Raw genomic sequence first — 25,957 nt, 5'->3', positions numbered from 1 at the left:
TATGAAACATGGAAACTTAGAATCATAAGAAATCCTTTCTGGATTGAAATGACCTCTTACGTGAATGTTAGCACCTGTGTCTTTGTGCACGGCTGTCAACAGTGCCCACGGCCTACCATCTGCCCATCAATTCTAGTCTCAGGCCAATGACACTCTAGCCACTGCGTCTTGTAACCTTTCTCATCATGACAGCCTGTCTTCCCTAGACTGAGGACCCCATTTACGCATGAGCAACCTGCAAACCTCACAGATCTAGGCCAACAATATCCTCTTTACTGTTTTTCTGGAAACCAGTAAGTGAAGGGATGACAGAGAAAGGCACGTACCTGCAAGGTGCTGAGGAGTTCATGGAGATGAACGACGCTCTGGACGACCTGCTGTGAGAGGAGCACAATGGAAACGTCACCTCAGGACAGTCTCAGAACCCATCATGCCACAGGCCACCTAACAGGACGGCCCCCTTAACACACACGAGGTGCCTGTACTTGGGTGAAATATTTCCAAACTGAAAGCACCAGAGAGAAGCAGCAGGTACCAGTGCCCAAGAAAAACAAAACAAGATCAAACAACAAAACTACCGCGTGTGCAAGAGGGACATCAGCACAATTTAAAGCGTATTCTAAGCTCCCGGTATTTAAAATCACTGGCACAAACAGGCAAACAGACCAACATAAGAGGACAGAATGCGCAGAAGCAAACTACAGGGATTTAGGACATGATATAGGTAGCATTTCTAAACCGATGGGGAAGGAAAAAACATTCAATGAATTGTTCTGAGAAAATTGGCTAAATCTTTGGAAAAAATTAAGTTGGGATCCTGGCTCTCACAAAAAACATTCAAACAGATAAAATGTTAAGTGTAACAAAAGAACCATAAAAGAGCTACAAGTAAATATGAGAATGTTTTCTGATCTTGAAATAGGAAAGGCTTTTCAAAGACAGAAGCGATGGACGAAACCACACACATCTTTAACTTTCACTATGTAAAATATAAAATAAAACGGCAAAGGACAACCTGAACAGAAAACCAAATGGAAAAATCTTTGATTTAAAAGGGCTCTCATAGATCAATAAGAAAAATGAAGTACCCTAGTAGAAAAACAGGCAAGGAACACAAACCAGCAGTTTACAAAAGAAGAAATACAAATGGCCAACTATATAATATATTAAAAATGATTCAACCTTATTTGAAATCAAATAAATAAATACCATTTGAACTTATCGAACCAACAAAACATCAATTAAAAATGGTAATTCCCAACGTTGGTGAAGAGAGATGCGAATGGATACTGTTATGCTGAGGGCAGGGATAAACTCTGCATAGCCGTTCTTCTAGAGAGCAGTTCGGCATGTTGAGGAAATAATCAATGTGTGTACGAGGATGCTCTTGGCTGCATCATTTATTTTTATTTATTTTTTTTGTGAGGAAGATCAGCCCTGAGCTAATATCCATGCTAATCCTCCTCTTTTTGCTGAGGAAGACCAGCTCTGAGCTAAAATCTATTGCCAATCCTCCTCCTTTTTTTTTTCCCCAAAGCCCCAGTAGATAGTTGGACGTCATAGTTGCACATCCTTCTAATTGTTCTATGTGGGATGTGGCCTCAGCATGGCCGGATAAGCGGTGCGTCGGTGCACGCCCGGGATCCGAACCCGGGCCGCCAGTAGCAGAGCGCACGCACTTAACCGTTGCTAAGCCACAGGGCCGGCCTTTTTTGTTTGTTTGTTGGTTTTGGTGAGGAAGATTGGCCCTGAGCTAACATCCATGCCCATCTTCCTCTACTTTATATGGGACGCCGCCACAGCATGGGACAAGCAGTGCATTTGTGCACGCCTGGGATCCCAACCTGCGAATCCCAGGCCGCCTAAGCAGAGCACGCGCACTTAACCGCTTGCGCCACCGGGCCGGCCCCTTGGCTGCATCATTTAAAAAGCAAAAAAGTAGAGAAAGAATTAACCACTGGAAAGACTAAATAAATTATGGTGGACAACACTGTAATATACAGCTGTTAAATAGCATGTTTGTACAAATGCACCTGGGGAAATGCTTCTAATGAGTGTAAAGAGAAAAAAAAGCAGGATATAAAGCTCCAGGAAGTATTGATATGAACTGTATAAAACTATTCACACTCACACAAACTTAGACACGTAAATATATGTTACTTATGTAGAAGAAGAGGCTGGAAACACAAACACCAAACACTTAACAGTAGTTATTTCTCAGTGGTGAGATTATGTTTACTTATTTTTTTCTTTTTTACATTATTGGACATTTTTCAATTTTCTACCATGAACATGTATTCCTTTCATAATACTTAAAACACAAAAAACTTAATCATCAGGCTTAGCTCTTCTGAGAATACTTTTACCCCTCATTTAAGTTTATTCTTAATAAACAGAGAGAGAGAAGTCACAGAAGACCGGCTGACTGGCTGAGCACCTACGGTGTGTAATCCAGTGTGTAACCTGTGCTGGAAACGCCTGAGGAACACTGCTCTCGTACTGTTTCTTACTGATTCTTCTCACTACACATAAGGGAAATTCAAATATAAATTTCACCAAATGGACAAATCGACTAAGAGCTAAATTTCCAGCCACAGATACAGACAGCAGCGGTCTGTGTGAGGGCAGGCTTATTTCACTTAAGGACAAATACGCCGAAGGGGATTCCTTCTGGATACCACAGTATTTAGACTTCCATGCCAACAAAGAGAAAACAATATCCTTCTGGGTTTGAGAGGAAAAAACAAAAGATTCTCTTAATTTAAAATTTCAAAACAAAGCTCCTCAGGGATTTAAGATGTTATGTTAAAAGCAAGAAGCAAGACAAAGAACATCCTGAGAGGGACACCCTAAAAAGCTACTACCCCGAGTCTGCTGACACACACAGTCTCAGGCTTAAAGTCAAGCAAGTGTGGAGATGGCAGGAACCTCGACGAGGATTTCCTGAGGAACAAGGAGAGGCGGAGACAGTGAAGCAGCACAGTTACCCCGCAGGAGCAGCGGAGCTCCGTGGAAGGAAGGTGAGGAAGACACGCAGCAGAATCTCATCTCTAACCAGGAGGACGCCCAGGCTACTTTCAGAGTGACAAGCACACTGAGTGAAAAGCAGCGCTCAAAGGAGAGGAGAAAACTCAACCCGAGTCCCTGCAGGATAAGAAATTACTATGCAGAGTTACCGCAAGTTAATTTGCAAGTTCCAGACTTGTGGTGTTGGGTGCCAGGCTTGTGTTACAGGAAAGGTGGCTACAAATTCTACTCAGTGTGTTGGGACTGAACGAAACCACCACGGAGGCTTCACAGCCCACGCCTGGAGAAAGCAAGAGGCTTCTTGAGGACAGAAAAGCAGAGGCCAGTGTAGTAGGCAAAACGTTGACAAAGCCGCCGACGCCCCGGGGGCCGGAAAAGGTAGGTAAAGGAAAGTGACAACTACACTGTTCATGCACAGCTCACAGCCAGGGGCCAGCCTGTTTACAACAGAACAAAAGTGAGTGTTCCTAACTAACAATTACAACAAGATCATGTTCTTCTAAATAGCTCATAATGTCCTTACCTCACTGTTTCTTTTATGCATAAATACCAGGTTAGCATTTCCACCCTATAAAACAAAAAACAGGCATTAAAAAAAAAAAGGTCCTGAGGCAAAAATTACATTCACCGTGTGTCTCGGTTATGCTGTGGCTTCCCATTTTCATTCTTTTCTACCTTGGCCTCTCACTGCAGGGTGATGAAGATTTCAGGGTGAACTGGTGCGGAAGCCTGGTTAAGAGTTCAGGCTGGTTTGGGGCATTTAAACAAATGGTCCTGTCAGGGCCACGGTAGAGCCATGAATGTACACATGGTATTCTAAGCCAGAGAGGGCAAACGGCCAATAACGTGCAACTCTTAACTGTATTGTTTAAAAATGTGCTTTCCTCTTAAAACACAGGAGGAAATAAAAACAGCAATCCAGACATCTAAAACAAGATCAACTTGGACTAATTTCCAAGATTATGAATTCAGAGGGAAGTGCCAAGGAGGTTTTAGTATATTTTAAAAGGAATACCTTTTTCAGACCACTATCCGATTCTGTTCTCCTAAGATCTTGGCCATCATCTCCCTCTTCCTTCTCACCTCCTAAAAAAAAAAAAAAACCTTGTTTGTTTGTTTAAGTTGTAAAACAAATTAGCCAAGAAAAGAATATAATATACATAGCTTAGGGATATAATATTTCTGAATCCTATTAATGCCAAAAAAGGGGAAGAAATTTAGTGGCAGCTAAGTGATTATTAATACTTTCACTGATGCACAAGAACTAGAAGCAGAAAGGGAACAACAAGAATTATTACTCCTTTGGCTACAGCTTAGCTGACATCCCAGGAAAATCTTTATTACTCAAAACGAACATGACACTGATAGACGTTCTTGAGTGTTTTAGCAGCTAGGTATTAGGATTTCACTTAAGTACTGACTGAATGGGACAGAGGAGCTACCAGAGTGCAGATCATTTTTAGCTGTGTATGACAGTCAAGGACTGCCTAGAAAAGCACATAAGTTCAAAATCATTTACCTTTTGAAGCATTCATCTGATGGCTGTCAAATCCTCCAAAGGTCTCTGCTCTGCGGGGCAAGGAAACAGGGCCGACCATGCCTTCTGGTTCAACAGGGCTGCTGACAGCCTGCCCGAGTGTGCCTCCCAGGCTTCCAGTCACCAAGCCCTGAAGGATCTCCACTGGAAAATATATGTATTTTTTACATATGTAATATGTACATATGTATATATATATACACATATGTATATGTATGTGGATGTATATATATATAAAACCTCACTATATAACACACTATATGTACAGGAAGCATGATCTGAAAATTCCAGAGGGTGAGTAGGTGACTTCCTTCACTCAGAGAAAGGTCTCAGCTCAAGATACGTGTTGTGGTTGGATTCTACAAGAAATTCAGAGATTAAAAACCTTCAGCCTTATTACATAAGGCCTAGGAAACTTGAAAGAATACAGGGAAGGCCGAGTAATTTACTGGAAGGAGCATGGCTTCTGGAGTCAGATCCAAAGTAGCCAAAAGGAATGCCCTGGAAAGTAAGGTGAGCAAATTTGAGAACAGCACCTAAAACTGGCCAGGTTTTTTCCCCCTTCTGTAGTGAGTGGTTCAAGGGACTAGAGTAGTCCAAGTATCTGAATTCTCAAATCGAGCCAGCTAGGGGTCTTTTCTAGAGCAGGGTCCCACAGAAAGGAGACAGTGCTGAAAGCGGAACAAAACTGAGCAAGAGAGGAGCAAAAGAGATGAAGAAAAAGGGAGGACCAGATAGAGGGAGGGAGGGAAACAGGAAGGGACTCGCACAAGACAAGCCATTATATTTTTTAAAAACACTACATGAAACCAAAAGAAGAGTCCTGTGAAGTGAGAAAAGCTATCTGAACTTAAAAATTTAAGACACTTATTTCACATAAAAATGAGCAACAAAAGACATCAAAGTCACATCTCATACAAAGTTAAGAGAGAGCGAGAGAAAGAACAAGGGGCACGTCCATAAAATAAAGGAGCTGATAACACTAAGAAAATGTCACGACATGAAAGAATCTAGGTCAGAATTAGAAACACAGAAATGAGGCAGCAAAACTCGAAGTGGAAACAAAAGAAAAAAGAATCATTTTAGAAATGAAAACTAAACGAGAATACAGGAGCAAATAAACCTAACAGAAAATGACTTAAGAAAACAGAAGGTGAAAGGAAGAATATTTAAACATTAAGAAGATGAAGAGCTGAAAGTATTATGAGAAAGCAATAAGTACTGATAATAGGCCAAGATGATCCAACACATGGATAATGGGAGTTCCTAAAGGAGAAAAAGGAGGGAACAGGAAAATAATAAAAACTATAATTAAGAATACTTTTCTGAAAAATCGGAAACCACACACCAAAATAGAACACTGTGATCCTGAGAACGTCAACCCAGAATAACCAATACCAAGGCATATTCAAACTACTCAGATTTAGGGGAAAAAAAACCCTTTGGGCATCCAGGCAAAGAGCATGTCACTTATATGGGGCAAATCAAATTAAAATCAGACTCAGACAGCAATGCTTTATGCCAGGAAAAAATGAATAACGTATTTGAGAATAATTAAGATACCCAAGGGAAGAAAATGTGAACCAAGGATTTTATATCCAGCGGAACAGACTTTCAAGTATAAAGGGCACAAATTATTACCAATATGCAAGAACTCAGGGTATATTATTCTCATGAGCCTTTCCTGAGACTTCTACTGAAGAATAAACCTCAGACATCCAAAATGACTAGAGCGACACTGACCTAAGAACTGGTTGTGGTTCCTGTAGAACAAAGACTACAGGCCAGGCTAAAAAGGAGAGTCCTGTGTGTAATGGTTCTAAGATGACAGTGTAGACACAGTATAACTGTTAAAAAAAAAAGGAGGGAGAATAGGGACACTATATAAAAATCATATTTGGTGACAGTTGTATTAGCATTACTATTCTGACACTGTTGTGTGTGTTCAGATACGACAAAGCCAGTAAGTAAATACAGGATGTGCTACTTCTATGATGTATCCTTGAGAGGTTAAGTAAAAGCCCCATAGTCCACAACCTGAAGTAGATCGTCAATGTGAATCCACACTACACACACACACACACACACACACACTTCCCCCCAAGCTGTCCACTGAAAAGGCTCAACCTAGTAACAGCAAAAGCCCCAGTAGCACTGACCATCCCTAGTACCCAGATTGTGGTCCTGAAATCATTTCCCACTAATGGAAACCAGAGCTTCTTAGAGGAATGGCTGATTCCAGATCTGGGCAGAAAACAAGACGAGCCTGGAACTTCTTAATATAGCAAAGAAGCTCCCAAAGACTACTAGCGTCATGTCAGCAGGACTTGGAAGCCAAACCAAGAGGCGCTCACTGGCCAACAGGACATTTTGAACTTTTAATAAGGATAAGAATCGCAAAGATTTGAAACCCATCCGATACTGTGTTTAAATTAATGAGTCTATAATATGTAAAAAGTACTGGTCACCTTCAGAGGATGACCATAAATCAATTCACTATCTTGAAAATTGGTAAATAAAGGGGGAAAAAAATCAAGCATTTATCTTTTTATTTAGCTTTTCCTGTATGTTACCAAAAAGGGGACAACTAGATATTTTGTGCCTCCGGAGGAAAGAGCACAGCATTACAAGAACACCACCACAAGCCTGCCAAAGGGATCAAATCTGAGTAACGAAGCCTCTGAATCCAGCTGCGAATCTGAAGGAACTAGAGGAGAGAAGAACAGAAGCACCGCACGAATAAAATTCCAACTGTGAGAAACTCCACAGGTCAAAAAGCTCAGATTCTGCAAAGATAAACCGTATAGAAAAGGGATGGTGCAGGGGACTGTAAACTAAGAATCTTAAAAAGCATGTCAAACACATGAGCCAGACTAAGCTACAGTGTCTGTGAATAAGCACTGGCCATAACCCATAATCCTAAGTGATTACTGCAAAAGTCACAGTACCTGCTCCTTTTTGGAGGGGAGGAGGGGGCTCTGATGGGGATAGGACATGTCCAAGGGCTTTGAGGGTGTCTGGTCACATTTTATTTCTTGACCTGGGTAGTGGTTATGAAGATGCTCACCTGACAATAATTTACTAAAGTGAAATATTTGTTGTGGGTTGTTTTCTGTATTTGTGCTTTATTTTACAATAAAAAAGTAAAACGTGGTAGATAACATTGGCATGTAAACCACTCTGAGAAGAGGTGAAGGGGGGGCAATGCTGACTGCAAATTACCCTCATTTATTGCACTTTTCATTAAGGGGCCTCCTTTGAGAGACTCTTCTGTGTTGGAGCGGAAGAGGATTCTAGAGCTGTGTGTCGGGGAGCAGTCCTCTGGCAAGGGAGTGCTGCACTCAGTCATGTCCCGGAAAATCATCTCCTTCTCTTCCAGTAAGAGGAGGATCTGCTGGTCCTTCTGCTGAAGTTGCTCTGCGGGGTGGATGGAGAAAAGCTCTGGTGACTTGATGGGCATTAGTATGATGAGATGACTAAGACACAAGCGCCACCTTGTGGTAGTTTATGGGACATCACAGAACAAGGCTTTTTTTTTTTTTTCCTCTCCTTTCTTTTTCATCACAAAGGCAATATCAAGTTTTTGTTCTGTAACTTCTACTTAGGAAACTATCCGGGTCTTTCTAGGAAAACACGGGAATTTCTGACATCACAAGCCTGCACTTTGTCTCCATTCCCCTGCCTCCTGTTTATCTCTCAACCCACTCATCACTCCGCATCTGCTCTTTCCAAGGTGACCCTTCAATACTGAATCCAATAAGCTCTTTTATTTCCTCCTTTCCAGCGTGGATGAGTCCTCCCTCCTTTTTAAACTGCTTCCTTCTCCCACTTTGAGGACATCATTGGTTCTCTTCCCACCATTCCTTCTCAGGGCACTTTACAGACCTGCCATCTGCAATGGAATATGTGGGTTCCCTGCTTGGCTCCATCCTGGGCTGCCTTCTACACCTTACACACTTTCCTTCTGGGGATCTCATTCACTCCCATGGCTTCAATTACTTCCTATGTGCTGATAACTCAACAAAAAGCATCTCAAATCCTACCTAGGTTTTTGAGCACCAGACCACTGAGCCCCTCTGTCTAGTGGCTATCTCCACTTAGATGCCCTGTCCTCAGCATGTCAGAAGCCTCTTTTCTCCATTCTTGCCACCCCACCTCCTCCGTTTAGCCTGTGATATCTTCCTCAGTCAACAACTTCTTCATTCTCCAGCTTACCCCAGCTGAACCTGGGAGAGGTTCCATCTCCTCACTTTGTCCCACCACCCACATCGGTTCCTCATTTCTTACCCACATCCATCCCCACTCCAGCTCATTTCTCACCGAACCTATCCTAGAGTCTCCTAGTCTGTTTTTCTGCTCCCAGTGGCTCCCTCACTCCCTCAAGCAATTCGCCCAATTGGCTTCAATACCAATTAAAAAGATTTAAGTTTAAATTTTGCTAAAAAAATTATATCATTCCCTTGTTGCTTTTTAAGACCTGGTGTCTTCCCAGCTTAATCTCCCATCACTTAACCCTGACCCTCCAGACATACCAACCCTGTCATTCCTTGGCAGACACGTCCAGTCCTTTTCCACTTTTCACTTAACTACTCTTCTTGTCTGGTGAAGTAATTTTTTTCAGATGTGGCCCGTGTGTCAGCCTCTCTGTGAGGCTTACCACAGGCAGGGCTGGAAGGTCGCCACACTTTCTGTGTGCCTGTGGTTTGGTAAACCACCCGGGGCCTGTCAGGTGTGGATGTCTCCCTTGCCAGAGTGGGAGCTTCCCAACGGCAGGGACTCTGAGGAATCTCTGCATCCTCAGCGCCTGGCCACACACCTGGCCAGGTGCTTCCTACATGTTAACAGAGGGACGTTTTCATCCCTGCCATCCTAACCACGGGCCGACAGATGTGAGGTAACACGGCTTCCAGGCTAAATCCATCCACCTTTTTTTTGCCTCACTGAAATAGAATGTTGCCAATCTGTCCAGCTTAAAGGACCAACAAAACTCGCTGGGTGCTTACATTTATTTGACTCCGGGCCTTATTTCCACCCAAAGCACAGTCTTTACTTCAGAATATTCAGAGAGAAGAGCACTAGGCTCTGCCTTTCAGAAGCCGTGAACTGAGGATGTGACCCTGCGCTGCTTGCTGTGCGGGCCTCAACGTTCCCATCTGCACAACGGGGATTAGAACATGTGTCCTGCAGGGATGTTGACAAGACCACACCAAACAGTAGGGACTCAATAAATCGTGGTCAGACATAAGCAATAAGCACACCTCTCCCAAAACCACCTCATAACTCATTTGTGAACATGTGGCACAGAGGCAGGGTAACCGATAAAAACAGATTAACTGGAAAATTCTTTTCCTCAAGTACCTTTCTCCTTGTTTTAATCTTAGATGTGACCATGAATTTTGGCAAATTCTTCCGTGACAAAGTACAAACAATGTCACCAGGGTCCCAGAACACTGACTGAGACAAGAGAATCAATATTCCCTTGACTTAGTATCAGACAATTTTTTTTGTGTGTGTGTGTGAGATCAGCCCTGAGCTAACATCTGCCAATCTTCCTCTTTTTGCTGAGGAAGACTGGCCCTGGGCTAGCATCCGTGCCCATCTTCCTCCACTTTATATGGGACGCCGCCACAGCATGGCTTGACAAGCAGTGCATCGGTGTGTGCCTGGGATCTGAACCGGCGAACCCCGGGCCGCCGCAGCGGAGCGCTCGCACTGAACCACTTGTGCCACCGGGCCGGCCCCTCCGACACATTCTCATAGCCGTTTTTCACCAGGACTCGTGTCAGCTCAGATCTGGTTTCTCTTTTGTTAAAAGCTGTTCATCTCCCTGTCTTGAGTGCCTGCCAGGACGGCTCTGGCACTGGGGAGGAGCAGCAACTCAGGAACTGCCAGCAGTCTCCTGCGACTGCAGACACGCCAGACGAGGGGCTAAGACACTGCCAACAGCCTTACCTTTCAATTCCCGGGCTTTGGTGTCCAACAGCTTCTTTTCTTCCTCATTCTCACTAGGAATTCCTTCATCTTCATCTCTGTTGCTAATACAACCAAAACAAAACAAAACATTCCTAAGATGTCAATTACTCTGGCCACTGCCCAGTCTAATATGAAATCACAGAGGCCTTAGGAGGCTGGGATGGGCCCTGGTGTGGAACTCACAGGGTGTTGATTGTGTCCTGAATGATCTGAATCCAGCTGTTTCGCTCCTCTTTGGAGCTGGCATGGACTTCTACCATCTCGGGATTTTTCATCCCCATACTGATGAGGAATAAACCTTTCTCCTCATGTGCTACTTCTCTGACAATCAGCTTCTTTAAAGAGATCACTGTTGACTTCTGGTCCTGGAAAAAGGGGAGAGGGCGGAGATAAGAAATGTACACAATGTTCTAAGTCTTCAAGACAACCTCGGGCTAAGGTAAGACTAGATGGCTCCTAAAAGCATCTGGTGTAACAAACAAGGCAGATTCAGGATAGTGAGAAATATCTCATTATCTCATTCTTTTATCAAACAGAAAATGATTTCCAAAAAGGAAATGCTAATTTATGGCTGTAAGGGTTCTCGTCATGTTTTCTACGTGATGAATACTTCCAGATTCTTCACAGAATCTGGATGGCAATATTATTATAAATTAGCACAATTTATGGGGCATAATGTGCAAGAAATCCTCCAGTGACATATTTTAGATCAAATGTCCAAGACTCTCAAAAGGATTGTTGAGGGAACAGAAAAATAATTTGTTTGGGGGGGGAGGGGGCAGAAAATTGCGAGGGTAAGAAATTACTCAGGAGAATTTGTCCTGAGCTAATTAATTTTGAGAGGGTGCGAGAGCACTAATACAGTGTTGACACTCACCTACCCTAGCTGCTCTGAATAGTATAATTACAAACAGAAGAGACTAACAATTCAGCTTACCAATGACGCAAAGATGTATTTCTGGTCTTTTTCTTGAAGGAAAACTAAAATGTCAGTAAGCAGAACTGCTTGAACCTCTGTGAAGGGGGGAAGGGAAGAGAAAACAATGACTACTTGACAGTTAAGCCCCATCAGAGAGCTTTTATTAGAGGCTAATTCAGCATCAGCAACACACCCCACCAGAGCAAATCAGATGGAGATTACCCTCTTCAGGCAACAGTTTTACATTTCTGCAGGATCCAGACCTGGCCATCAGATTTTTAGAGGCATTTTAAAATGGGATTTATCACCAAAGCCTTGTCTTGGAAAAGTTTAAGCGTTCAGTTCTGGAAACATATATCCCGTAAGGCAAGATTTTAAGAATAAAATACTTTAAGAATAAAGTTGGAAAACAGGACTTTTAACAGATGTTAAATAGCACCATTCCGTGAATTCTCAGATTGTAATATTTCTGAACTTCTGATTACAGTAATGGGAAAGGCGTGGGACAGCAGACAGGAAAGCTGCCAAAAGGTGATGTATAAAAACATCTGAGTCTCAGAAAAGGTAGATTTCCTCCTCAGCCCAGAGAACAGGAGCTAGACAGCGCCCTGAGATTTCACAGGGTCACGTGAACACAGCGGCTCTTCTCTCAGCTCCGACATGCCCCAGTCAACCTCAACCCCACACCATGCAGACAGCCTTCTCTTCTCAACGAAAACAAAACAAACACCAAAGGAACATCTCTAACTGGATCTAGGAATCAAAAGAACGCCACCAACACTTGCTCTAATTCTCCGGGAGTACAAAGTGACATTTCAGACATTAAGGTCCGAGATGAGCCATCTCTTGAGATCTAAGAGGCTGGCCCCTTTGTACCATCTTCAGTCTAGAAAGGGGAGGCTACAACTCCTCGTGAAAGAACGGAAGTGCCTTAAGCAGCCCCCTCCTACGTGGTCGGGCCCACTCTGGGCTTTTCCACCACTTCTGCCACAACTGGAATCCCCTTCCTGTGTAATTCATTGCAAAGCTATGAAGAAAACAGAAGCAAGGATGTCTGATTCTGAGGGAGGTCTAGGTTTTCAGCCTAGACCACAGTAATTTTTCCATGCACTGCCATTAGTTTTCACAAGTTTTTTTTCTTTTAAGTTTACTTTTAAATAACTCAGGTGTCTGCCAAAAAAAAAAAGTTCTAAAACACAAGTTTTAACTTCATTGGATCCTGAAGTTTATGTGATCAGTGTCAGTATCAGTGGATTAGAGAAAAACAATCCCATCCCCTTCGCAGGGTACCCGACACAGTACTGGCTGTTCTTGGCACAAGTTCGCTGGGGGTGAACATGACTCCACACCAGCTCCTGTCTCCACTGGAGGCACTTCAGGCCAGAAAACCAATCATCCTGCCATTGGCTTGATCACAGCGTTATTCCAACAGCTGCAATCTATTAGTTTTTATTTTGGGAATGAATAAATAAATGTTGTGTAAAGGAAAGAATCAAGTGCTAGCTCCAGGCAGCAGCAGCTCTAGGAAATTCAGGTCCTTACAGGAGAGGGCAGCCTGAACTGCCAGCCTGCCTTCGAGACAGTCTCCAGGCGGCAGTGTGCAGAATCCTGAACTGGGATCTTGGAACAGCACAGAACATCACGGCTGGGAGGAAGGAGCCCTGGGGACCACCAGTGCAGGTCATCATGGAGCACTGAGACACACAAGCAGTTGGTGGCAGGGAGGGACATTTCTTTTCTCTGAAACTATCCTGTCCTTCCGCTCATGACCTCGACTGGAACTCAGGCCCCGATGGCTCTTCCTCGAGTCCCTGCAGCAGGGACTCTCCTGTTTCTCTGTCACCAGTCTCCCCTCACTCCTGCTGCACTCGAAACGACTTCAGTCGTTGTGCTCAAAACAATCTAGTTTATCCCTTTCCTGCTGAAAACCCACCACTTTGAACCCCTCCTTTGCTCACCCCCATCAACAGTATCAACTGTCAACCTCTTAGTGTGGAGTATGTACCCTTTACAACTGGCCCACAGCCGTGTCTTCAGGCTTCTTTCTCGTCCCTCCCTGCCACTCACACTGCTGCCTGACAGCGCCCCCTGCCCCGCTTCCCGGATGTGCCCTTTCAACTCCATGCTCTATGCTTACTCTTCCCTTTCCACTGGCAACCTCCTCTTCATCCTCCGAGACCCCCCTCAATGCCATTCCTCACCCTTCCCCACTCTTTAGTTCACGCCTCTATTACAACACCATCCCACTGTAGAGCAAGGACCTCTTACAATCTCTTCATTCTGACCCCAACTTCTCAGCAGGGTATCCTATCTCATTCTCCTTTGAAACCTATCTGATTGCCTGGGACTTTCTGACTGTTGGGTCTAAGCGTTGAGACTCTAGCTAAGCACTCCTGGGTATTCTCTGACAGCAGTACCTACAGCATTGCTTACACCTCAGAGATGAGAGCAGCACAAATTTCACCCACCTTAGAGTTACGCCCCTGGGGCTGACAACACTGGGCTAGCCTGCTTCGTGCACTCAGCTCACTGAGGCCAGGGAGGAGGGAGGTATACTCAAGGCTATCGGTGAAGTCAGAGCCACCATACAGGCCCAGAGTTCAGGTTTGAGGACAACAATTATTAAAAAAAAAAAATCAGGTGTACAGATAAATTAACAAACCTTATAACTTCCTTAACTTGATGTAGCTGATCACTTGAAAAGTAAAAATTAAGACCAAATGCAAAATGAGTATCTTTTATGACTCTTTTGCTTAGAGCACGATAAAAGATACGAATATCATAAAGCTTAATAATATATCTAGTCGATGTGGGTTAAATGTACATTTCTCTAAGGTCTCAGGAGCTGAAAATTCCTCTAACATCTCTTCAGAACGAGTGATATATTTTTAATCTCATGGACTCTGTGAATTGTCTAACTGTTGGTGTTCCCTCCTTGCAACTGTTTTGCCCTAGACCCCAATCCCAAATGTGCTGCCCACCTCTCATGGGGGAACACGCCCTCCTTAACAGCTAGCGTTTTTGCATCAATCTTGTCTTTTGCTTTGTTTTTTAAAATCTTTTTTTCCATTTTCCCTGCCTATATCACTTCCTTCTTACCTTACTGTATTTTATATGATTTTGTAAGCTATCTCATACTAGTCCTTTTTGATATAAGATTAAGAACAATCAAATGATTGTTGCTCGTGTGTAATGTTTGGATATGGGCTCCCTAGGAAAAATGTGCTGGTGAATTTCTAACAAAAACATTTGGATTTTCCCTGCTCTTCTCTGGCACACGCTTAGACTCAGACAAAAAGTGAGCTTTACCTTTCAACCTTCCTGCTGCGCTCTTCAGAAACACACTCCCATCCCGCACAAGCTTCTTCCGCTTCAAATCCTCCTTGGCAAACATCTGACCGCTCTTCATGCTCATGATCGACTTGCTATCTGTCTTCGTATAAATCTCATTGAGACGTACTTTCTTTTCATAATTTGCCACTGTGCTGTCTACAGCTCCAATCACATCCTTCACCAGGCTCAAGGACTGAGCCAGATCTTCCTGCTCCACTTCATTGTCTGAGAAGGAAAGAATAATTCTGTTCTTAATGGGTCCTTTTGGACAAGGGTAGAAGGAGGAATCCTACTGTCTTGCTCTACATCACTTCCCTTTGTGGGCATGCGATCACAGCAAAGCCAATGTATCAGAGGTCATGGGCCTATCCCTCTCTGTGATAAGTTTAACTCTAAATAAACTTTGACATTTTCAATGACAGAGATAACAAGCAATTAATTATACGCTATTCTAAAGTATAAGGAACCAAACATTTTTAGGGAGGGAGAGGAGCAACAAGTTTTTTATTTACGTCTCTGTTTTACCTAATCTTTAATATAACTGCCTTGTAGTTTTTAATGTAGTTGCCTAGGAGCAGGATTAGCCAAGAGAGAGAAACTAGTAAGTACTGATTAAATGACAAACAGCAGCAATTCCAGCACTTATGGGAAGAACTGGTGGGAATTATCTTCCAGTCTGGGGGTAAGGGAGAAGTTGTTCAGACTGCACTCTTGATGGGACCAGTGAGTGGTTCCTTCCATTCCTGCTATCATCTACCCTAAGTCTACTGACATAACTATTTCACGTTTTCACTTAAGAAAACCGTTTTTAAGATAAAACATAGGCTCTCTTTCAGACCCGTGTCTTCTATAAGGTCTCTAGTGCTTTTGGACGTACCGGAAACAGTCCGTTGGCATACAAGGCTGAGTAAAAAAGGAGACTCACCTTTGGTACACTGCAATATTCTTTGGAATAAAACTGGGTATTTGGTGATCCGTTGGGTTACCAGCAGTATGCACTCTGGGATTCCAAGCCTTCTTACGACTGAACTGCTCATCTTCTTCTGCAAGGGAGTAAACGAACTATCAGGAACTACCCGAGGAGGAAGGCTCTAGCTAAAACAGACAGTGACACAATGCTCTGGACAACGACGGGGGTTTCCATGTTTCACATCAATACCTTTACAAAGGCCTGAAAACGCTTATCCTTGGCATGAAGATCTTTGAAGTAGTTTACAGACTGGTTGTGCTGCCCACAAAACTTGCCATATGTCTTCTTTAAGCGTTCTGCATTGTCACCTGAAAACTGGAGAGGAGAGAGAACAGAAGTATGCCGTAAGTCAGGGTGCTCAACTTGTTATTACCGTTTTGTTCAAGGTTTCCAGTCCGTTTGTAAAACCCAAGAGTGCTTCCTCATAAATTCCCCCAAATGATTAAAATGGTGCAGCAGCTTTGGAAAACAGTCTGGCAGTTCCTCAAAAAGTGAAATACAGAGTTACCATACGACCCAACAATTCCACTCCTACACATAAAAACATATGTCCACATAAAAACTTGCATACAAATGTTCATAGTAGCATTATTCATAAAAGCCCCAAAGTGGAAATAACCCAGATGTCCGTCAAAGGACAGATGGATAAATAAAATGTAGTGTATATATATGATGGAGTATTATTCAGTCATAAAAAGGAATAAAATACTGATACATGCTAAAATATTGATGAACCTTAAAAGCATTATTCTAAATGAAAAAAGCAATCAAAAGGACTACATATTGTTTTATTCCATTCATATACAATGTCCAGAATAGGCAAACCCACAGAGACAGAAAGTAGATTAGTGGTTGCCTAGGCTGGGACAATTGTGTGGGGGTGGTGCGTGATAAAAATGTTCTAAAATTGACTGTGGTAATGATTGCACAACTCCGTGAATCTACTAAAAACCACTGAATTGTATACTTTAAATGGGTGGATTATACGGCATGAGAATTATATTTCAATAAAGCTGTTTATCTTACTTACCTCAGGCCAGCAGCCCTAACAACTCTGCATGGCCCTTAAATCACTCTCAAATGTGTGCAATCTCAATGGCTCATCTGAAGGTATGTTCACTCTGGGGTAAACCGATGAGTTTCTGTATGTGGTCCATATGATACCTGCTAAGCATCGATTTCCACTGTACTAAAAATCTCTGGAGGCAACACAAATTGATCCTTACCAAAAAACTTGAAAAAGGGTTCAGAGTAGCTTTTCCTTTTCCCCTTTACCAAAAGAGAAGCTGAGGCAGAGATATTTTAAGTGTTCTGCTCTCACCATAAAGCAAATGCCCTAAAAGGGTGATTTCAGCAGTGGCACACAACCAACAAATGCACACCATGGGGCTAAGACATGAGCCCTGCCATCTAAGATCTACTGGAGGACGTGCACAATACAAGGAGCTACAAACTACACAAGTTAGGGTTAGATGAGGCACCTGTGCAGGTCTGAGGGCAGAGAGCAGGGGCAGAGAGAGACAAGGAGAACACTGGGAGAGGGGATGTTTGGGGAGGAGAGGTCCTCACTTGTAGAGTTGAAACCATATCATATCTTGATGAAAATATCAGCAACAAGATATATTTTATGAAATATTTTACAGATAGTTTCTCATTCAATTTTCTATGCTCAGGTGGTTTTTAGATAAATGAGTTCCTTTTGATTTGAGGCATATGGGGAAGTTGAGACTTCCAACAAACGTTTTTTGATTTCTTAAACTGCACTGTTTTTTGAAAAAGAAAACCTTACTTTTATTGAGTATCTACCATATATGCTAGGTACTTTATATATACATTCCTTTTAACTTTTAAAAACAGCATTAGGAGAGAAAAATTTACTGTCCTCATTTACAGAAAAGGGTTGAGGCTCGGCGAGATGAAATAACCTGCCTAAGCTCACACAGATAATAAACAGTAGAGTCGAGATGTGAATGCATAGCTACTGGACCCCAAAGCTTCACTCTGCCCCCCAATGCGTGTGAGAAGAACCTGAGATCCTCCTCACTGCTCACCTGATTTACGAGCACATCTCCCATCCTCTTGATGAGAAAGTTCTTTTCACTTTTATCCACCAGCGATTCCTTCTTCCGCTCCAGGATCCTCTGAAAGAACTGGCTATGGATACTAATCAGCTCATCCAAACAGGGGAAGAGCTTTTCCACCATCTGCTGCTCGAAGAGCAGCTCCGTCACCATGCCCCGGCTGTACACATCGCTCATGATCTTGAGCGTGCGGACGTGGTGTAGCTCCGTCTGCATCAACTCTGAGGGGGACACAGCTTAGCGGTCAGAACATTCCTGTACAAGGACCTCCTTCAAAGATCATTGGCTGCTCGTAACAGCCCAAGTTAGTCTTAAGGCTATCTGGGGCCCAATTTAAACTTTAAAACTCAGTCAATAGCTGTCTTTTCCCTAAAGTGTTTTCACCTTATTCTTCTAATTTTTACATGACCTAACACTATTTTCTGACAGGCACACTAGATTCCATCACTCTTAAATGGTGGTTTCCAGAGTGCTCTTCACTGGATTCAAATCCTTTCATCATTTACTGTGTTCCCATTTTCTACGAATGACTTCTGTTGAGTCTAGTTTCTAGTGGCGCTGAGGACTTAAAACTGTACTGCCACAAGAGATCTCTTTCTAGGACTGTGGTATAAGTAAGCACTCATTTTAAATAAAATGTTCAATAAAATTGAAATAATTTCAAAGAGAGGGAAAAGGATAGAAATAAACTCATGTCTCTACACCTCAAAGTTTTTAAAGAAAATCTTTAAAAGAGATGCCATATACTTGAAAATTGACTTTCCATTGCTCAACAAATCATGTGATAAAAAGTGCCGGACAACGCAAATCAAGCATTAGCAGAGCAACCTAAAGAGTCTCACCATAAATCACTTCTTGCCGTTTGACCACATCTTTCTTTTGCTGTTTCAGAAACTTGCTGTCCACTATTCGACTCCAAGACTCTGCTTCTAGCTGTTTGGATTCAATCTCAAAGTCGCCCATTAACTGGCCTTCATTCATGTCTGTACCTACTCCTCAAAATATCAAAAAAATCAATATCAGAACCTGGGTCTGTGACCTCTAAAAAGCCTATGTTGGACTCTCCTCAGGGTGATAATTTTGTAAGACACAAATACTCTGCATTAATTAATACTGGAATATTCATAGAATACATCTTGCACTACTAGAAAAGAATCATTTCTTGTTTGTGACATACAAACAAGAGTGACATGCTTGACATTCAAGACCTTGGTTAAGAGTGATAAACATCACCTAAATCAAACGTGATTAAGACATGACTCCTGTGTGAAGTAGGAATTGGAAGGGACCTGGTAACTTCACTTGTTTAACAGAGCAGGCTTACAACTGTGCCAAGAGAGCTAGAACAGAATGCGTACAAAAGTCTAGTGGAAGAAAAAGAGACTAGTGGAAGAAACAGAGACTAGTACTCAAGTCTGACCACATTAAAATCAGTAACATCCTTCAATGGACAGCCATCTAACAACTGGATAAGTCTGGTTACCAATTCATTATAAAGCATTTGAGGCTTTGCAGACAATTTAGAGAATCTTCACAGGAGTAAGAAGAGGCAGGCATATTATTCCATTAACACTTGTATTCTAGATAATGGCACACAATCTCTACATATGCATAAAATATCGGCCATTAAGTTCCTCTTACCCTCATCAGTAAGTGATTCCGTTGACTCATTGACCTTGCTGATTTTATTTAGTGAGTCTGTTGAATGAGACAGGAATTTCCAGGTGTTTGATATGTTCTCATCATTGCCAACTCTGGGGACAAAAAGAAGCACATACTGTCAAATACATTCTGATAAGCCACAGTTTGCATTTTTAAATGAGTACCTGAAAAACTCTACAGTCGCAGCTGGTTGTAAGTACTACAATGACTGAAGACAAATTACTTATGTCGGGTACCCAGCAACATGCAACATGAACTACGAACAACGGTTGGACGCATTTAACATAACGGCAAACCTGAATTTTTTTTTAATGATAGGTAGCAAGGAGAACTCTTTTCCCTCAAATTGTATACATATTATACAAGAAATTGCTCTGTCTGACACTCACTGTCTTAACCACTACACTTTCCCTCCCCTCTTCCATAAATAACTACAGACCAAGCACTTATAATAAACTATTTTTTTGAACTTTCTCAATCCCAACTCACCAGCTAGCATAGTAGACACCCAATCAATGTGTGTGGTATGATACAAAAGCAAGCCAGAGCCATTTAAAACTTTAAATTTTACTTAAAGACCAACTTTTTAAAGTCATAATGCAAACAAATTTTGATATCATAACTTTAAAAAGAAGGTCTTGGGATAATGACAATACAAAGACAAAAACAAACTAAAAATACCTGAAACATTTTTTTTTTTTTAAGGAAGAGAAAACATGAGCCAGCACAGACGTTAGGAAATACAGACAAGAGGAGATTTGCATCCTTTAGTTAAGCATTTTCCTCCAGCCTAGGTTAAGAGAGATGCAAGAGATGTTTCGAGTCCTACATTTAAGATGACTTCTTTACTTGATGGAAAGGCAGGTGTCTGACCCCAAACAGCCAGCAAGATCATAATCAGCCCTGTGGTAATCACGTGACAGCCGAGGCCTGACTAGTCAGGGGCCACAGCAACTTTTGCAGGGACCACAAAAGGAACTCAGTGCAAATGAGTTAGTGGGAACCTCATAGCAATAACTGGCCTATTATTCACTCCCATGAAACTGACTTAAGAATCAAGATGCAAAGATGAAAACAGATTAAAAAAGAAACAAAAATCAGGTTAATCTGACCAACAGAAAAATGTGACATCTGAAAATATAAGTGGTTGCAACTAAAAATTCAGAAGTAAATCATCGTTTTTCCTAGTCCCACTTCTTACTTTGATCTAAAAATCATCCTTTTAGGACTCAGGTTCTTTAAAAGCAGGGCTGATCACGTACAAAAGCGTAGGACAACCTGACCCAATAACGGTGTTTAAAGGAGATCCTTGTTACAAAATGGTGGTCATGACAGTACATCTAAATGGAATCCTCATTCTCCTCATCTGTATCATTCAGTTGTGCACCAACTCATTATTTTATACATTTTTTTCTAAAAGAATCTTTCTGTCAAATGATATGATTATTACGCTCTTGTCAACTAGAGGTCAACTGTGCTATCTTTAAACCCCACTTACCCAGCAATGTTCTGTATGGAGACACTTTTAGAGAGGGAGACGCTTTGCTGGGACCGTCTATTAGCAAATATGGGGGCAGCAGTGGTTTCATCAGCCAAGAGGACTGCGGATCGAGGGCGCTCCTTAGGCTGTGAGGCTGTAAATGAAGAGAGAACACCAACTGAAGCATCGTCCATCCATGCCCACCAGTACTGACGCATCTGACAAATGCCAAAGAGGAGCAAACTGCTTTAGAATAGATTGCCCTGGGAGTACAGATGGATACAGAAACTCTATGGAGGACTATTTGGCAGTATCTTTTGATATTGCTTATTTCAATGCCCTCTGATCCAGTAATTCCATTTTAGGATATGTTTATTCTACAAGATATATTTGTACATGACTGAAATGACGTACGTTCAAAGTTACTCAATGCAACATTGTTGGTAAAAGCAAAAGATCAAAAACAACAAATGAGTATCTAAAGAATATCAATTGATAAATTATGGTACATCATAACACTGGAATACTATATAGCTTTAAAAAATGAGGACAGTCTCATGAACCACCACAGAGCGCCAAGATAATATATTAAGGGGGGGGGGATCAAGGTGCAGAACAAAGAGCACAACAGACTATCTTTTATGTTTAAAAAAAGAAAAATTAATAATTCAAATTGGTATTTCCTTTATTTCAATAAATAAATTTGAAGAAGATAGATATAAAACTAAGAAGAGTGGTTACCTGCGGGCTGGGATGAAAATCAGGCAATGAGGACAAAGAATCATGGGAAAGTATTATATATTTAAAAATTTAAATTAATTCAAAATAAAATAAGATTGAAAGAATTTCAAGAATAAAAGGAACTTTGGAGATAACTGAGGTCAGTGTTCTTTGGGAGTCCCTACCAAGAAACATCTGAGGAACTTGTTAGATATGCAAACTCCCAGCCCTCCTTGTCGTTCAGGGGTGGGACCTGGGAGTCTACACATTTTCCAAGCTCCCCAAGTGATTCTTCTGCACAGCACTTGAGAACACAGATTTTGATCAATTCCTTTAATTTGCAGAAGAGGAAAATGCAACACTTGTTTAATGTCACATAGCTAATTTGTTCTCATACTGCATATTTCTCCTGAACACGACCAGAGAGGAAACGAGAGTTCTAATTTTATGCTCAAGTGGTCACACATTACTCTTCCTTGGTAACTGAGCTCCTGCCCCAGACATGAGGAGCACAAGCTGTCTATCCCCGGGAGTGTCAGGAGCTGAAGGAAGTATGACCGGGCGGCTGTTATGACTTCACTGTATTTCAGGATGTTTTTGACTTAATAAAAATTAATAAAACCATTAATTTCCAGTTCAAATTCTATTTAGAAGAAGGTGATACAATAAACACCAGAAACATGCTACACTACAACACAACCAGACCCTTCCTGCAGGAAGCACACAAGGAGCATGAGATGTGGGCCCCACCTCCACAGAGAATAAGGCAACTGGTAGAAAAGGGAATATGCTTCAGTGCCAAGAGCCTGGACCATATTCTCCATGTTTCAGAGGGGACGTCCGTGAGCAGATACACTCTAATGGGGGAAGGAACACTGGTTCTTACAGAATGGTAATGGTGTGGACAGGTTGGAAGGAAAAGAGGACATTCTTACGAGGAGAACTATATAAATAAAGGCAGAAATAATCATGTAGTATTGATGTAAAAAGGTGATAACAGGTAGGGAGTAAGGAAGCAGAGGATGCGCAGAAGGGATCAGGGAAAAGGCTGAAGGAGGAGAATGAGGCCATGTTATGCAGACCCTGAAAGTTATAGAGAACAACTTGTATCTAAAAGGCAGCACAGGAGGCTGAAAGTGACAGCTTTCCCTTCTTTGAAACCAATCCATAATCCACTCAGGTAAGTTACTTAATATCTCTGAGCCTCAGTTTCCTTATTTGGGATGATGACGACAGCAGCAAAAGCCATCACTTAAGGAGGGCTACTACAAAGTACTTTATAGGTATGATCTCTAGAACCCTGACTGCCACCCGCTGATACTATCACCATCCTTCTAGAGAGGAGGAAAATGAGGTCCAGGGGGGTTAGTAACCGTCCAAGGTCACACAGCTATCGAGTGGTGGTGCTGACACAAACCCATATGACCTGAATCCACAGTCCGTCCTCTTAACCACTACATCGCCTCTGTGGGTCAAACGGGTTATAAGAATACTTGTGGGGATCAGAGATAATATACATAAGGAGCCTGGCATATAATAGGTATTTAAAAAAACAGATGCTATTTTATCTGATGTGAAACAAAATAGGTTTCTGAAACAAGGAATAATATCACAGAAAAGAAGAGTTTAAGGAAGATTAGACTCATAAAAGGTGTTGGAATGGGTTGGGTCACTGATTAAAGTGGGTGGCAGTCTGGCAAAACTTCTCTTCTAGTAATTTCCATGCAAAGATTGATAACAACTGTACTCAGTATGTCTAAAGGGAATGCATGCTGTCTGTGGGAGTACAGTCTGGGACAGCCACTCCTGAGCTATCTGGAGGGACTTAGAGCTCTTAGGTAAAGAGCAGTGGTTCTCAAGCTTGTGCGTGCCTCAGAATCACCTGGCAGATCTATTAAATCACAGATCACTGGGCTCCACCTCTGGAATTTCTAATTTAGCAGGTCTGGGTAGGGCCCAAGAATTTGTACCTCTAATTGATCCAGGAACTACACTTTGAAAAACACTGCCTTAGGTTAAGTCTCACGTAAGCTCCGATAGAGCCAATTAAGATGATATTCATTCCTGCGTTACTCATGGTAGCAGTTGGGAACAACTTAGATATCTGTCTTTAAGAGCACTGATAATTAAAATGTAGTACACCTTCCCAAAAGAATACCACGCAGCAGTCTGAAACAATAGCTTACATGTAATAACATGCATCGACCTCAAAACGACACTGAGTGAAAAAAAAGCAGCAGAATGGATAAGCCTAAGTCATATCATCTGATTTAAATTCAACACACAAAACAGTAAGAGATATTTTCAGAAATACACATATGTCTAAAGACATGGCAGAGTAGAAAGATATACGTTAAATATACTACGGTGGACACTAAGGAGGGGGAAGAAACAAGATAGTGAATGGAAATGGAAACAGGAAAAATATTAAGTAAAACCAAAGTGGAGCCTTGCACAGACTGGGAAGATAGTGTGATGCGAATGGGAGAGTGTGACTTACTCAACTTTGTGTATCACTTGAAGTCCTTGGAAAAAAAATTAACTACTCACATAACTTCACAGTTTATGAAGAAGTTTAATAGGCAAGATCTCATTTGATTCATGCAACTGTGAGGCTCTAAAAGCAAGTATGATTGTCAACTCACTCAGAGGAATTCTGAGATGCACAGGGGTCACTACACAGGGCTAAGGTGCTGCCCTTTAAGCTAATACACACACTGTTCTAGAAACCTTCCAAGAGAGTTTCATGGTAGAATGTTAAGCTTTTGGTCGATGAATCTATAGCCTTCTCTAACTTACCACAAAATAGCTATTCAAATTTTGATGAAGAATAACAAGTGAATATCACAAAAGTATGTTTACATCCTGAACCAGAGTCAAAAAGGAATTCTGAGAGGTGGGCTGAGCTACTTACACTTGTTTCTCATGATGACTGTGGGCAGTGATGACGTGTCATGTGCCTGAAGGCTCCCTTTGGGCTGCTGAAAGGAAAAGAAAACAAATATGAGGACTGTACTTAAATTGATCTTCTGTCACATTTCAAGAAGCCTAGAGTAGGAAGAGAGCCAGCTGCTCCCACTTTCCTGCTCTATTCCTTGCCAAGGGTCCTCAGCATCTTACGTCCTAGCCACAGTCACCTCCACTGCTATCCTCTGAACCTGCCAAGCACTGTGATTCCACAAATGCTGTTTCTTCTGCCCGGAATGCTCTTCTCATCTTCACAGCATTCTTCCAGTTCAAGACCATTTGAGTATTACCTCCTTGGTAAAACCATCCATCAGCTTCGTTCTTCTCCTCACTCAGTGACTGGCACCCCCTCAGAATCCCGCAGGTAAGCTCCACAGAGTTCTTTCCTCATGTGGTCACCGTCTGTTTGCCCATCTTCCCCACTAGAATGCTGGTTCCTTAAGAGCAGCATCTGTGCCTTTTTCATTTCTATTTCTGCAGTGACTAGCATTTATAAGGTGCAAATAATTCTTAGGTAAAGTGCTAATTTTAGTTAAGACTTTTGTTGTGGCATGTAACAGACTCACTGTGTGTGTGAGAAATTACAGATTGAAGCAATTAGTCCAAGATAAATCATTAACGAAAATGAGTTACTTCCAATTTAAAGTGGTTATATTCTCTTACATGGGAGATGCTATATCTCTCTCATAATCCTTCTACAGAATCTAGTACATTCACAATAGTAAAAAGTCTTATCAGAGATCACAAACTCAAACGCCTGTGGGTGAGCCAGCTAACAAATGCCAGCAGCAAGTTGGGGGGAGGGAAGTGGCAATCTGGAACTTGCGCAGCCTCTATACAGGAGGCAGCAGCCACTCAGCTCCAGCTGATGATCACTTCCCATCCATCTCTCCAACACTGAAGGATCTATAAGCCAGATACCACTCTAGGGGCTAAGGATCCATCAATGGATCAAACATTCCTGACCTCAGACTGCTGTTTTGGTGCTTCCATTCTAGTGGGGGGAAGGTACAGGCCATAAAAGATGAATGTAATAAATAAATACAGACTGTTAAACATAGACTCTGAGAAGATCATAAGTACTATGAAAAAAAGGAAAAAGAGCAAGGTAAGAATTGGGAATGCTCAGTAAAGGGAAATACCAGGGTTGTGAGATCTTCCAATTTTTCAAGAGAAAACAGAAATCCAAATTGATACGAAACATGATTTTTAAATAACTGCATTAACTTAAAAAAATACTTCACGAGCCAAAAAATTTATGTCTATGGGCTGAATAAGGTCCGGGGTA

The 25,957-nt window shown here is 42.0% G+C and overlaps 1 protein-coding gene across 6 annotated transcripts in view; it reads right to left on the bottom strand.

Moving 5' to 3' along the window:
- The window catches only part of AKAP13 (A-kinase anchoring protein 13), a 341,772-nt gene that overhangs the window by 4,321 nt on the left and 311,494 nt on the right, over nucleotides 1-25,957 (bottom strand). For 3 of the 6 annotated variants that reach the window (XM_058542397.1, XM_058542393.1, XM_058542394.1), the window contains 16 exons: nucleotides 24,617-24,683; nucleotides 21,001-21,136; nucleotides 19,482-19,594; nucleotides 18,683-18,835; nucleotides 17,811-18,061; nucleotides 15,949-16,074; nucleotides 15,715-15,832; nucleotides 14,766-15,014; nucleotides 11,475-11,551; nucleotides 10,721-10,902; nucleotides 10,517-10,599; nucleotides 7,787-7,981; nucleotides 4,547-4,708; nucleotides 4,043-4,113; nucleotides 3,551-3,595; nucleotides 327-377 (listed from right to left, as the gene is read on the bottom strand). In XM_058542397.1, the coding sequence (XP_058398380.1) occupies nucleotides 327-377; nucleotides 3,551-3,595; nucleotides 4,043-4,113; nucleotides 4,547-4,708; nucleotides 7,787-7,981; nucleotides 10,517-10,599; nucleotides 10,721-10,902; nucleotides 11,475-11,551; nucleotides 14,766-15,014; nucleotides 15,715-15,832; nucleotides 15,949-16,074; nucleotides 17,811-18,061; nucleotides 18,683-18,835; nucleotides 19,482-19,594; nucleotides 21,001-21,136; nucleotides 24,617-24,683 (2,079 nt within the window). The remainder of the gene's footprint in view (nucleotides 1-326; nucleotides 378-3,550; nucleotides 3,596-4,042; nucleotides 4,114-4,546; nucleotides 4,709-7,786; nucleotides 7,982-10,516; nucleotides 10,600-10,720; nucleotides 10,903-11,474; nucleotides 11,552-14,765; nucleotides 15,015-15,714; nucleotides 15,833-15,948; nucleotides 16,075-17,810; nucleotides 18,062-18,682; nucleotides 18,836-19,481; nucleotides 19,595-21,000; nucleotides 21,137-24,616; nucleotides 24,684-25,957) is intronic. The other 3 variants (XM_058542392.1, XM_058542396.1, XM_058542391.1) reach the window with 2 other exon arrangements.

This window comes from Diceros bicornis, chromosome 5 (genome assembly GCF_020826845.1).
Source record: "Diceros bicornis minor isolate mBicDic1 chromosome 5, mDicBic1.mat.cur, whole genome shotgun sequence".
NCBI lineage: Eukaryota > Metazoa > Chordata > Mammalia > Perissodactyla > Rhinocerotidae > Diceros > Diceros bicornis.
The sequence above is the reverse complement of the archived record's forward strand: the minus strand, read 5'-3'. Positions and strand labels throughout refer to the sequence as shown.